This window comes from Rhizopus microsporus (genome assembly GCF_002708625.1).
Source record: "Rhizopus microsporus ATCC 52813 unplaced genomic scaffold scaffold_10, whole genome shotgun sequence".
NCBI lineage: Eukaryota > Fungi > Mucoromycota > Mucoromycetes > Mucorales > Rhizopodaceae > Rhizopus > Rhizopus microsporus.
In genome coordinates, this window is record NW_019671925.1 from 753,151 (window position 1) to 767,402 (window position 14,252).

General features: G+C 36.5%; 5 protein-coding genes across 5 annotated transcripts; 3 read left to right on the top strand and 2 right to left on the bottom strand.

Annotated features, from left to right (window-relative positions):
- Positions 1–4,338: 4,338 nt before the first annotated feature.
- RHIMIDRAFT_244292 (uncharacterized protein) lies at positions 4,339–6,362 on the top strand (the record flags this gene model as incomplete). The annotated part of the gene is made up of 3 exons (XM_023610046.1): positions 4,339–4,879; positions 4,970–5,532; positions 5,586–6,362. The coding sequence occupies 3 exons, from the start codon at positions 4,339–4,341 to the stop codon at positions 6,360–6,362; spliced, it is 1,881 nt and encodes a 626-aa protein (XP_023465548.1).
- Positions 6,363–6,524: 162 nt separating this feature from the next.
- Positions 6,525–8,461, bottom strand: RHIMIDRAFT_19417 (uncharacterized protein). The gene has a single exon (XM_023606004.1). It carries the CDS (start codon positions 8,313–8,315, stop codon positions 6,918–6,920), a length of 1,398 nt encoding a protein of 465 aa, XP_023465549.1. The 5' UTR covers positions 8,316–8,461; the 3' UTR covers positions 6,525–6,917.
- A 1,336-nt stretch (positions 8,462–9,797) lies between these two features.
- On the top strand, positions 9,798–10,590 carry RHIMIDRAFT_238498 (uncharacterized protein; the record flags this gene model as incomplete). The annotated part of the gene is made up of 3 exons (XM_023608973.1): positions 9,798–10,327; positions 10,384–10,432; positions 10,486–10,590. The coding sequence occupies 3 exons, from the start codon at positions 9,798–9,800 to the stop codon at positions 10,588–10,590; spliced, it is 684 nt and encodes a 227-aa protein (XP_023465550.1).
- A 27-nt stretch (positions 10,591–10,617) lies between these two features.
- Positions 10,618–11,798, bottom strand: RHIMIDRAFT_238499 (uncharacterized protein; the record flags this gene model as incomplete). Its single annotated transcript, XM_023608974.1, has 2 exons — positions 10,618–10,780; positions 10,837–11,798. 2 exons carry the CDS (start codon positions 11,796–11,798, stop codon positions 10,618–10,620), a joined length of 1,125 nt encoding a protein of 374 aa, XP_023465551.1.
- A 29-nt stretch (positions 11,799–11,827) lies between these two features.
- RHIMIDRAFT_256422 (uncharacterized protein) lies at positions 11,828–14,069 on the top strand. The gene is made up of 9 exons (XM_023611228.1): positions 11,828–12,066; positions 12,115–12,258; positions 12,310–12,498; positions 12,559–12,645; positions 12,700–12,804; positions 12,858–12,923; positions 12,978–13,312; positions 13,374–13,577; positions 13,636–14,069. The coding sequence occupies exons 1-9, from the start codon at positions 11,957–11,959 to the stop codon at positions 13,815–13,817; spliced, it is 1,422 nt and encodes a 473-aa protein (XP_023465552.1). The 5' UTR covers positions 11,828–11,956; the 3' UTR covers positions 13,818–14,069.
- Positions 14,070–14,252: the final 183 nt, after the last annotated feature.

The following is a 14,252-nucleotide window of genomic DNA, read 5'->3' on the forward strand; positions in this document are numbered from 1 at the left end:
AGATATAAAAAGAAAAGATTAGTAAATCAGTTATTTACATTAATATTAAATACTTACATCATAAAGAGGAGTTTTTATAAGAGAAAAAAAGAAGCAAGAAAAGTGAGTAAACATGTGTCATTAGGTGAGCTTTCAAATCTGTTATACATTCATCATACAGGCCAATTAAACAATAAAGATTTAATATTGAGGGGCTTCATTAAGCAAACTAAAGCTACATACAAAGAGGTATGTCTCTAGTAAAAACGGAACCTTACACACACAAAAAGGGTGTCTCTAGTAAAAACGGAGTGTGCGTAGCATTATCCTTAATTTATTTCATCTTCCAGCTTTCAGAGAAACTACACATAATATTCAAAGCAGTGTCTGTCACTATACTAGTGAGCAGCACCTTTGGACTAAAGCCTGTCAATTTTACTGCGTTGATGATATTTAATTGTGCTGAACAACAAACACCATGACACTAACAGTTGCTCTAACCACCTCCTTTGCAAGTCAAAAGAAAAGCTTACTTGGTCTTGAAGGAAGTGAGGATCCTGAATTAAGACGTATATATATCAAATCGCTGCAAGATCGTTTAAACTATTACAGCAGAAAAAGAATGGTACTACGCCTATTGAAAGTATATTAGCGTAGACTTTCATTACACAACTAACCAACGGCAAAGACCAGGAAGCTTTCATGGAATGAGCGTTATAGCAAAGGAAAGAAGTTCAAGCTTTCTTCCAAAGGATACAGATCTTCCAAGAAAAAAATATGAGAGTAGGAAGAGTCGAATAAGCCCTTCTGGATTGTTATAGTTTGAAAAACATTGTTAAATCTGTAGTATTGTGTTAAGGCATTCTGGATTGGATTATAGTTCTATCTTTATGTTCAATAAAAATATTGTTCTGTAACAAAGCGTCTCTTCCAGATGTTTCACCATGATCTCTGTATCTATCAGAATGTACTTGGACGGTTCGCATAAGAAACATCCTTCGTGTCACCTACTTTATCATCTTCACTAACGGACGAACTTGGATCCATTTAGAAGTATTATACGTAAGCACAGTAACTCATGGGGATCTTCTTTATCGTTTACAATATCCATGGCCTCAACCGCCATTTTCGTCAAATATTTCACGCGTCTGCTTTTATTCAAGAGCAGTGGAACGATTGTGCAATGGCGGTATACACAAAAGAGAAAGTATAGAACCGGGTTTAATCCCGTAAGAATATTAAGGTATGTTCCCACGTGGGTTACGGCTACTTTCCAGAAGATAGGGTGTTCTGGGAGTTAACCAAAAAAGTGCGCATTCAGTGAATAAGGATGAACGAGGTCCGGATAAGTTATATTTTTCTAAGCGTGAGAGGCTCTACGGTAAAGCGTTCAGCCAGAAAAAGACTGCGACAAATACTAAAGAATAAAAAGCTTTCAGATATAAATACCAAAGGTCCCAGGGCTTTAGTTAGACTATAAAAAACTGGGAAAAGTACAACCATATCTGTGGCGTGGGTGAGACTTTGAACTGGCCTGACCACAGCCACAAAATATAAGGCTGACGTGAACGATTAGTGAAACATTTCAAATTACCATCAAAGGATAAAAAAAGTAGAATGGCGTGCAGTGTCACTGACTTTTGCAACCATTGTGTAAGGCGCCCGAGAAATATGCAATCTTCTCGAATTAAGTCGTTTGTTACTTATTGCCACTTGGTATTTTACGCACTTTAAGTAAAATAGCATCATACCTAAATATGCTTTACTCACATATGATGTACTCATTTTGGTGTGGAGGAAAGTCAATCCAGCAATGAAAAGTGTATAGTTGTAGATACAGTTGCCAATCTTTGTTCAAAGAAAGCGTCATAGAGTAGGTCAAGAAAACGTTTCGCAGCAAAAGAGAAGCTCTCAACGGTATTCTTGAATTGTATAAACATGATGGAGATGACTTGTTGTTCCAGCTCAGCATTTCGCTTGAGTAAATAGTTGACAGTCATGGCTTTGCTGTTTTCTTAATAAAATCCAATGTAAATTGTATACTTGCAACGAAAAAGCGACAAGGCGCTGTACTGTAATGTATATGATGTTATATCATTTATATTTGTAGTAATTTGTATTTTGAGGCAAGAAGTCCAATGCCATTCAAACAAAACAGGATTCCCCGCCGCTTCACGAGCTGCATTAATATATATATGCAATTTTCTAATAAATATCTTTCATGAGCCTCAACTATCCCTAGCCTTATCTGCAAGCGATAAGTGATTTTTCACTAGCTTGAATTGCGCATCTTTTTCTTTGATACAAGAAAGCTAGTATATTCCATCAATGGTGTTGTCGGAGATGAAGCACGTCCGTTACTGCTCAGCATTTTTTAAAGTCTAAATAACCTTTATATATATATATATATCTCAATCATCTTTTGAAGCTGACTAACATTTGGAGAGTATAGGATTAGAATGCTGCATGTACGACAGAAGTATTTTAAATAAAAACAGTGTAAGTCCTGGAACCTTTTGTCGAACAGTGCTTTATTTAGCAACAGAGACTATATCGCACAAGAGATATGATGTTTAAATTTGTAAATCAGATAGTGGAGTTCACACAGCCATACTTTTAAAATCCTACATTGCTCAGAAAGTGCCAAATAAAAGGTATTTCTATATAAAGAAAAACAAAAGTTTTCATGCTTCAAATGTCCTGCTTTGTACTCTTATCTGCAATAGAAAAAGGTTAGCTTCCATTGAAATTGGCTGCGATACAATTTCGGAAATGCGATAAAAAAGAGAAACTTTTTATTGTAGCGGAAATCAATTCTAGTTGCCAAGGAAACGATATGAAATTTAATAAAAAATCATCCATATCTGGCAGAGACACACGTTAATAAGAATATGTATTCATTGCTCAATAATAGCAGCCAATGAGCCAACTTTTACTAAAACTGGTGCATCGTTGTGATTGGCCTAGGCCATCTATCGCCAGGGATCTGTTGTTAAGATTTAATTATTTAGCATGGTAAGCGCTTACCACGTGTACTTTGATTATGTCATGTCCGTTCTGCTACCATCCCAATACTACGCTCAGTGTGTGTAACATGAGTAAAAGTAGAAAAACAGGTTGCCATGACAAATACAGAATCAACTGCAGTAATTTTTAAATTCCACCCAAGCCAAGAACTGGGTTACTGTAAAAATGATCGTAGCTAGGGGATAACAGACAAAAAATAGGTTAAAAAGGGGGTAAAAAAGGAATTGGGAAAGGAGTATCCAAGGAAAAAAAAAGGGCAACGTAGCATAAAAAGGTTTTATTTAAAATGAAATATAGTGTGTCGTACATAACTTTTAAGCAAAACAGAAAAAATCGAAAGATTGGGTTTTAGATGGTCTCGGCTCCGAAACGTAAGCGATAACTAGCAAAGCCAGAAAATTTTTCTTTCTTTCCTTTTATTCACCTTTTTTTTACATCACAAACACTCCTTTCCTTTAGAGCTTGTTTTATGCATAAAACTACATTCCTTTATTAAGAAAGATGACTACAGAATTACTTGAAATAGAAAAGACATATCTTGAGAAATTAAACATAATCAATTCTGTAAATAGTAACTGCATGTCAATGTGTGCCTGTTTAATCATTTTTATCAGGAACTATCACCTCAGTGGCTGAAAGAGCAAGAAGATAATTCAAGCTTAATAGGATTGTTGAATGTTATCCAAGATATTCAGAAAGTGCACACCGAGATTTATAGTGTAAATAGTATGCAGCTCCTTCTTGTTCGTTTTATTAACATGTTTTCTTTGTTGTAGAAGCTTGAAACACTCAATGAAGTAGATGATGGGCTTGTTTTATATTTAGTAAATATCCACAGAAAACATTCATTCTCCTGTCTCCTTAAACCTCTTCTTTATTTTTAGATCGAAGAAATCAAGTCTGTTTATTCCAAGTATTCTGATCATTTCATTTGTAATTTGAGTCAATGTCAAGATATTCTCTGTACGCCGTCGATCAAACAAAAGCTCAGTGTAATTTATAAATAATGATGCGTCTTTGAATCATTTATCCAATCATCAATCTAGGATTTAAACCAGCATCAGCAAAATGAAATATCACTCGATATACTATTTGATGCTCCTTTGAAGCAGCTTATCACTTACAAATCCTATTTTAATGTAAGTCTTTCTTCTCTTCTCCCTTCCTTTCTTTCTTCTTTTACTCACTTTTTTCCTTTCTTCCTAATCTTACTTTCCTTTACTCTCACAACACTCATTCCACTCTTTATTCCCCTCTTTCAATCCACAGGAAATCGCCAATATACTCAATCCATCAACTTTATTGCAAGCAAATCAATTGTTTGATACTCTCATGAATTCCATTATCCGCTTAGATCCAATAGATACCTCAAATGTAGTTGATCTCTTTACTGAAAAGCCTATCCTTAATTATCAACTTGAGCCTATTTCAAAAATACTATTTAAACATACCTTCTACTGCATCGAGCTTGAAGAGCATGTTCAAGTCTTACTCACCAAGACTCATCTTGTCATCTCTACAGATAATAATCATTTACTATGTCCATCCATTTTAATTGACCATGTCCGCGTACGATCCACTCAGTCCGACTGCAATGACGAATACTGGCTTCAATTTTTAATCCAAGAGCGAAAGGCATTGACTTTAAAGACAAGCTCCAAAGAAGATCGTGATCTCTGGCTTGTTTCAACTCAGCCCTCCGCCTGGTCACCTCTCGAGCAGACAGTCATTTCGCGAAGCCGTCCAAAGCCGATAAAGACCACTGATATTTTCAGCTTTTACAATGATCCCGAAGGAGAAATTTCGCCTCTCGAAAGCTCCGACGAAGAAGACTCAACGAGTGACACTAAAAGAGAAGAATATACGTATTCAGGTAACCTTTTAAATATAAAAATAGGACAAAGACAATAACCTTTTCTTTTTTTCCCTTTTTTCTGTTTTTATATATCCTGATCGTACACAGCCACGCCATCAGACACAATGCAAAAAGCCATTACTCCTTCTCCCCCTCCTCTTCCTCAGCACTCTCAAGTACCCGATCCTACCCTGAATAAACCACTTCCTGTTCGCAACCATTCATTAAAGCAACTCCCTGCGACACCTCCTGAAACTATAATAGCAGCAACCACAACAGCGCCGCAAAAGAAACCTTCCTTTATGCGCTCTGTCCTATCTGCTGTTGGTTCGCCCCGCCTTAGAAAATCTCAGAGCATTACACCTTTGCCTAGACAAGCCCCAATTACACTTAATCAAAGTTCTGTGTCTCTCGATCGACAAACAATACCAACTCCACAGCGTAATTCATCCCTGCTGGATCCTGCACAGCAACCGCGTGGCTCATACCTCTTGCATCATCAATCATCCAACTCCTCATTTTCATCCAGTCAGTCTAGTCTAGCCACGCCTCCACTCAGCCGTTCATCCAGCCCAGGGTCCTCGACTCCGATCAGTCGTCTTCAAACACCTACCTCACTCTCTTCAGCAGAGGATTTAGAGGATCAACAAAGATCAACTCCTCCTGCAAGCGTAAGTTCTATGAAACATAAGCCCTACACGTGTATACTTAGATATATTTATAGCCCGATATGCAACTTCGCAATACAATAAAGCAAGTGATATATAGGGATGATCAATGCCAAGTGTTTCACTGGAAAGACGAATCTTGGTATGCAGTAGAAGACGACCAATGTGTACTGGAGGTACGACAGACCTATTCAAATCGCACATGTATCACCATCCATATGATGAATACCCGACAAATGTATTTGAACGCATGGATCCTGCCCGATACGTCAATTCAACGTATTAGTGACACAGACATCAATTTAACCGTTCAGTTTGGGGGAGTCGAGGATAATTACCTGTTCCATTGTGCAACCAATGATAGTGCTAGTCAGCTCGATCAAGTTCTGCAGCAGGTGCATCTAGAATCCGCCCAGCTACCCATGACGGACACCGTCCGCGGCTCACCACCTTTGCTCGACGAGACAACTCAGCAAGAGGAGGATTTGGAAAAATCCCTAAAATTAGCATTACAATGTAAATGTAAACTATACATACAAAGCAGTAGTGCCAAATGGAGTAGTTTTGGAAGTGTACATATGAAGGTATCACAGCATTATACAACCAAGAAAATGCACATGGCAATAGAGTCGCATAAGGGCGGCAAGGTGACCAAATTGGTGAGTGCTATGGTACAAAGCCGAAATGTAGAGAGACTTGGACCAAAGCGAATTACCTTCTTGTTTGTTAATGGCAAGACCAGTGTCGTCTACATGGTGCAAGTACGTGAAGAGTTGACAGGTGATAAAATCATTGAATACCTTAAAGAAAAGAATGCAGAAAATGGTTGGTAATTTTTTCTTTCTCTCTCTTTTCTGCTTCCTTACCGCATATACATATATACATATACCATTTTCCCCTTCTTTTTTTTTTTGTCTTCTTTGCTTCTTCCCCCTGTCCTTTCATTTCGTGTAATATTTATATGTTATTTTCTTTGCATCCACTTTTAATAGTAATAAAAAAGAGAAATGCTTTTTATACACACATATACTTTATTTACAAGACTTTTGATTTTAAATGTTTGACCCATTCTTTACCACCAGCTAATTTCTCTAAATAAGGATGATCCATATAGGCCCATTCAAATGTCCATGGTTCACCTTCTTCAAAGCTCAAGATTTCATTCCAATCGGCAAAAAGGGGCGTGTTGTCTAGTGGTATGTTACGCCCATTTTTGGTAGTAATCTTGGTGATTTTTCGTGTCTGATATGTGGCTACGATATGAATACGCTCTGCTAGTGTTTTGCCTGTATCGGTTGGGTGAATACGAATCCAGACTCTTTGTCCAGGATTGACGCTTGCAACAGTGATATGTCGATCTTCTTTGTTTGCTATGCAAAAAATAAACATTAGATTTTTTTTTTCTTGTTTTTTTCTTGTAATATACCTGATTGTGGCACTGTAGGTAAATCCTTATCCACAGAATAGTATCCATATTCATTCGAAGGAACTGGTGCGCCTGCCCTCAGTATGTTGGTAGGAAACACTTGTTTTGGCATATCATCGTCATTATCATCATTATCTGGCCGCACTAACGGACGAACAGGTTCGATTTCCTTTGATTCCTTTTCAGCATATGGTCTATCTGCACTTTCCTTCTCAACGTATGGTCTGTCTGTACTTTCCTTCTCAACATATGATCTATCTGTGCTTTCTTTTTCAGCATATGGTCTCTCTGTACTTTCCTTCTCAACATATCCTCTGGTCCACGTTTGCTCGGTCTTTTCCTTGCTTGTAACCACTACAGCTTCATTTTTTTGTTCAACCTTCTCTTCGGTTGCTAATGGGTATATGTGAAGCGTAGGATCGACTATCTGTATCTCTTTCACTGCATTCGTATCATCAAATGGATTATCTGAGCTTTCAGCCATCATCTTTTTACTGTTTTTCACATAGACCATGTCAGAAAAATCGTATTTACTACTTGCGCTGCTTTCGTCGTCGCCATGATCATCAATAATTGCCTTTTTGGGTGCAAATGGTACATCTTGTTCAAGCTTTTCTTCTTGATTTGGCTTTAATGACAAGAATGAATCTGATGTCTTGTAGTATGGATTGCTTGTGTTCAATGTCATCACAGGATGTACTGATGCTTGCTTTGGTTGATATGGTGTAGTCATATTTTGAGCATGCGTTTGAACTGGTTCAACAGGCTTAATGTACTGCGGCTGTGACAGAGGTAGGACAATGGGTTCGCTTTGCGTGCGAATTGAATGTGCAAATGGCTCAGGCATGGATAAAGCTAGAGGTACGCTCTGCGTGGTGGAATTGTTTGTTTTGATGTGATAAGGTTCCTTTTTGGGGTAGCTGATCGGTGTCACTGGTGGACGTTGGATCTGCGATGTACTGTCGATAGCTGACGGATAGGTTTGAGTGGGGTGAGGCTGTGGCATATGATGCTGGTTAGTGTTGTTATTGTTTGTAGGCGGTACATGGAATTGGGTTATGCTAGTTGTAGGTTGCTGTTTCTTTTGTGAAGATAGTGGCGGTGGCGGTGAATGGACAGTAGGAAGACTGCTAGATGCCTGCATTGGTGTATGAAACATCGGAGTACTTGTTTTGTTATTACTGGGAGGGTTTTGTACAGGCTTGACATTGTTCGAAGATGTGGATGACGCTGGACGTGGTTGAGATTTTGAATTGTTTGTAGTTATAGATGATAAAGTGTTTGATACTGGTAGTGTGGATGGCTTTTGCGCAGGTGTATTAAATACATTACTGGATACGACAGGAGAGGTTACCTGCATTGTTAAACCTGGCTTATAGTGCAAGTATGATTTATTCGGAAGCGATGAGTTTCTATTTGATATGCCATAAAGGGGAGTGGTTGAAATAGAGGATCTGGATTTTCCTGATATACTTTGAGAAGAGGTAGTATGATCAGAAGAATCTAGAAAGAACAGAGTCAGACTTTAAGTATTATATCAATGTATTTACATACCTAATGAATGTGGATTATACTCTCGCGGCTTAGTAGGCAATGGAGGAGGGCTTATTGATGGTGTAAATGGGTTACTTGCATCACGACTTGTATTCTCTTCCCTCTCCAATTCATCTTGTAATGCTTTAGCTATAGCTTCATCATTCAGTTCCTGCTCCCTTCTACGAGCCAATTCCTTTTCCCATTCGATTTCGGCTTCTTCTTGTAACTTTTTAACAAGTTTCAATGATTTGCGTTCTTTACCGATATCAAATAAATTTCTCATAAGAAAATAAAAAAAAAAAAAAGGCGAATAAAGAACCTTTTTATCCATTCTGTGTTACTTAATCTGTTTTATAATTAGAAACAGGTCATCTTTTTTCTTGGCAGTGAGGATTGACACTGAGGATTTGCCGTTTTGTTTGTAGAAATGGTTTCCTTAAGATAAATTTAATAAAGATCAAAGAAAGGATACAAATCAAGCAAGAGGCTTTTTAGGCCATTCAAAACTTTGCGTGATGATTCCCTTTTTTGTTGGCTCGATCCAACGCTTACTTTTAAATGTTTAGATATACACAACCATTGTGAGCACATGATGCTCTTTTTTACATACTTCTGCCTTAACCAGTTTGAAGAAGGCAAGAGTTATCTAAAAGTCCTATAAGCAATTCAATCAAAAAGTTAAAGTATGTTTATTTAATTAAATGTGGCAATTTCCACTATGGAGATGTTGCCTCAAAGAATGAAACATCTAGGATTTTTAGCGAAATGTCCTAAGTAAAATATTGTTTTGAAATGAAGAATTAAACTTCAACCAATAATTTTAACCCATTAGAAAATAAGCCTAAGAAAAGGACTAGTTTTCATAACTGCCAGGCCCAAGTAAAAATCTGTTTAAGCCGCTCTACCGTATCTATCACAATAGAACATTGTAAAAGAAATAGGAAAGTAAGACATAGAAAGAGAGAGAGATCGGCTGTTTAAAAAAAGCAATGAAGCTAGCCAAGACAATACTAATGGCACAGATTATGATTGGAAAGTGTAAAGACATATTTCAATGATAAGGAGTGTATTCCAATTGGATTACACTAATTTCCTTTTGAAGTCTCACAGAGGAGAGAATGAAGCCAATAAGCTACAAGGCCAAGAGATGTATATAAAGACAGATTTTCTAGAATAAATGTTTCGTTAGGAAAGAAGAAAAGAAAGCATTTCTTGGGTTAAGAGTACTATTAGTCATGCATAATTTTTCTGTCCAATAGGGCATCAATTAACAAATAGGCATATTTTCTTTTTTTCTTTTCGCGTTATGAGCAGTCTTACAGAGAAAGAGAAGCAGATTCTAAATTCACATAGAGAAATACTTTGGTTACAAAGACAAATAGAAGAATATGAACAAGAAACAGAGGGTGAAATTGACCTAGCAGAAATTGCAACAGAAGAGTTGTCAGATCAAGTTGATCAATATAATAATCACATTTCAACATTACGATCTCAACTTGATTCCTTGGTACAAATGAATGAAATCAAAGAACGACTTTTAGTCAACATGGACGCACACTATTTCTCGGTCAAGGCTTTATACCCTAAATTAAGCAATCACCATAGCAATGCCTTAAAAAAGTCAACCGAAGAAAAGATCAACCAGCGCGATGCACGAGTCGTGGAGTTTATGAAGCTCCTGCAGGAATTTTCTGCAAAAAAAAATGAATTAATACAGATACAGCGAAAACTGATACAACAGCATATTAAAAACAAGGAAATCAGTAAAGAAATTCAGGAGCTAAAAGAACATGAGATTTCACAAGTTCAAGATAACCATGAACAACTATCTCAGGGGTAAGCATATAAAAAGAATGAACTATGTTGTTCAATATAGTAATCGCTCACGGTAGTATAACCGAGGCTATAAACCAACTGTTGACAGTGAGAGGTGTTTTGCTGGTAAGTCCAGATGTATTCTGAGAAAATCAACAACTCATATATGCCTGTTTTAGGGGCTCATTTTGGAAAGTGATATAGATTGGGAAGGAGATGACAGATGGAGAGAAACAGTACTTAGGATAGGCAGTGAACCACCTACGAGTACAATATTTCCTTAAATAAAAAACAAGATCATGTTTTTTTAACTATTTAATTAATGTATCTAAATTGCATTGATTTGCAAGAGAAGAAGGAGGTAATTTAGGAGTACTTGGTCCAGCCAAACTACTATTATCAGATAAATAAGGGTCTTCTTGGTCAATAACATCATCTTCTACTGAATTCAGTAGCACAGGTAGAGCACCCATTCTATTGTCATCACAATGATGTCAGTACCATATCAACGCTAGTTATGTTTGTATTACCTTGAATAGAACATCTGTAACCTTAGTCGAATATTTTCAGCATATAAGTCGTGTATGGATCTGTCAGAATAAAGACCTAATTGTATATTTCGAACAAAGACAAAGAAATCGCACACGGCTACTAATCTATCTCTGCAATACTGATCAATCAACAACCAATTGTCTTGTTCATTCAATCTAAATCTATAGTTTAGCTGGGGTTGTTGTCCCTGTTCGCTTGTAGTACAAATCGACGATGATGATCTTCCACATGCTGAGCAACATAGATTTGATTTATTACTTAATCTATTCCACAGACTAGGACTTGGAGGCATGGCGTCAGTTGTGTTGATATGTTCAATAAAGCACGGTTGCCTTGACAACGAATCAATCATCTTCTTGGTTGAAAGCTTTGACTGTGGTCCAAACCGTAAGCAAGGTTCAATGTCTTCATTCAAGCAATACTTCATGAAACTAGTCTGATTCAGTTTCTTTATTGTTAACTGTTTGCTATCGACAAATTCGCGAAATAACTCCAATTGAATGTCATCAAACGGGCTCTTTTTGGCTATAACAGGCATTGATTTGGCTTTATTCTGTCTCTTTTTCCTTTCTTCATCATGCATCTCCTCCGTCGCTTGATCGGCCGACAATAAACGTAACCTTAATTCATGAAGTTGCGTCTTTTCTGCGACCAGATGCTCCTGTGTTTGTCGCAACTCATTTTCTAATTGATATCGTGCTCTTTTCTCTGCCGCAACCATCTCATTGGCTTCTTCGAATAGTCGTTGACTTAGTTCTTCTAATTCGTGTTCTACAAGATCCTTTTCATGTTGTATGTTGCCTACACGTTCAATTTCTGCTACATATTTCTGATTGAGTGCTTGAATATCCATTGATAACCTCTCTAATTGTTCATTCTTTGTGGCCAATTCTTGCTTTAAAGATTGAATGATTGTACTGCAATGCTCGCAAGTTGACATTTTTTTTAAAAGAATAAATAATAAAAAAAAAGGATAAAAATGAAAAATTCAAGTACCTTTAATAAATCCCAAAATAGAGGATTAAAAAAAAGGGGACATGAAAAATAGTAAATGGGATGATGATTTAAACGCCGTCGCATTGGGCTTTTTTTCTGAAAATGACTTCAAACTTGATTTTACAGTGCATCGAGGGTCAAATCACTTCTGAACAGCTTGAAAAAGAATTAGAAGGCTTGATTCAAGCAACACTAAGAGATTCATCTTTTCGGTTAGTTTTAAATTTCATAAACTTGTCAGAATGACAAACAGATCGTAGAGTTCAACAAGGTGGTAAAAAGGAATTCTGGCTTTCATTTTGTCCAGCAATCAACACAATAGAAAATAAACAATGCATTATCAACCTGCTAAAGTTTGCTAGAAATATCGTTGCAGGAGAATTAAGTAATCAGAGACTTGCATTGTAACTTGAATATATTTACCTTGCTACTCTTTATAACCTTTCTTTCTTTAGTGAAAATGGAGCGTTAGACAGTATACAGAAAAGACTTTTAAACGAGGCATACGACTATCAGAATGATAATACGCTAATGTTACAAGTGAGTACACAAGCTATTTGTAATATCATTACTGGTAATCCAAGTGTTATCGATTTTGTTTGGAAAGAATGGATGATGGATCAATCAAAGGGTCGCATTTGGTGGTAAGAGTTATATATTCATTCTAGCCATAAACTTACTAATGGTCTTTTATATACACAAAGTGATATACTATCAAAAAATAATGATGACTTGCTCACCAGTGTATTTGTCCTTATCATTAATTGTATATCACAAAACAAACAAAGATGGTAAAAAACGTACACAGATTCGATATGGGGTTATTGTTGCTGACTTTTGAATAGTGAATGGATGATGGAAAGTGAGGTTGGAAGAAAACTATTAGGCCAAGTGTTGGATGACCTTGAGAGATTACATGAAAACCAAGAAAGCAAGAATTTTGAATTAGGGTAAACTGAGACATTTATTGACAGGACATGTTACTGATGATATCTGAGAATAGCTATGCTATATTCAGTGAATTGTTTACCTATGGCTATTTTAGACAATTATATACGCTATTTAACAAGTGAGTTATATGCATTTACGTGATCTGTTTCAAAAGCTAACGAGTGGGCTATAGTAACACGGAAGTGATCAGTACACGACAAACCATATTACTCAAACTATTAGATTCCAAGATCCATACATATAAAGATATATTACCGCCTTTTATAAGTAGTAATGATTCCAAGTTCCTTTCAAAGCAATTTGAGACAATAGCCAAGGAAATCATTCAGGTCATTGTATCCGTAAAGGAATCACAGCAACAAAAATCTGATTTACAAGTGGGCCAAATGTCAAATCTGTATACAGCCATCATATTACTATTTCAAGTCATCAATCAATTACTCTTATTTGAAGCTAAAGATTTGAAATCGTCCATGATTGAGATAGATGCCATGCGCTTGATAGCAGGTAATATATCGGCATGTATAACTTTATTTTATATATATGTATATATTTATGGTTCTTAAAGATATCCTGGGCTCCTTACAGACAATACAGCTACCACCTGCAGAAACCGATCATCCGGAACAAGGATTTAACTTTCTCAAACGAGAATGTGTACGAACGATAGGAACTCTTTGTTATGAAGATAAAATGATGCAAGACAAGGCCCGTGAAATAGGCGCTATTCCTTTGATATTGAATCAATTTAAAATAGACGATTCTAATCCATGTAAACTACTATGCATAATCTAAAAACAAGGGGATACCAACTAATTGGATTTGTATAGATTTAAGGGAATATGCTACGTTAGCCATTCGAAATATTATGAAAGATAATATTGAAAATCAAAAGATGATTGAGCAACTAGAGCCACAGCAAGTAGAGCAAACGGATGAACTAGCGCAGATGGGAATCACGCCTGAATTACTAAAAGATGGAAAAGTGCGCATTAAAAGAACAGAGCTATAAGAAAAGGGCAGAAGGGAGAGATAACATGTGTTTGATAAAAAAGTACAACTAGAACAATTTGATACATATACAAAAATAAAATGAGTCAAGACTATTCTAATCAATTCATAACATCAACATGATAGCGTATGCATAAGCTACTTATAATCTATTTAAATAGGCGTTTCTCTGCTTCAGTCATTTGTTCCTTCCCCCCCCCCCTTTTTTTAATAATTTCCCTTATCTTTGTGCAATGAAATGCTTGAAGGAGACACAATGGAACTTTATTTATTGTTGAGTAGAATTAGTAGATAGTAATATATACAGTTATCAATCAAGTAATGGTTGTTACATAAAGTATTTACTAGTAATCATGTATGATTCGATTTGATTAACACTTTTTGTTAAAGCCTTCTGTCATCTTTATTGCTTATAATAGACATAGCCTTTGCTGTT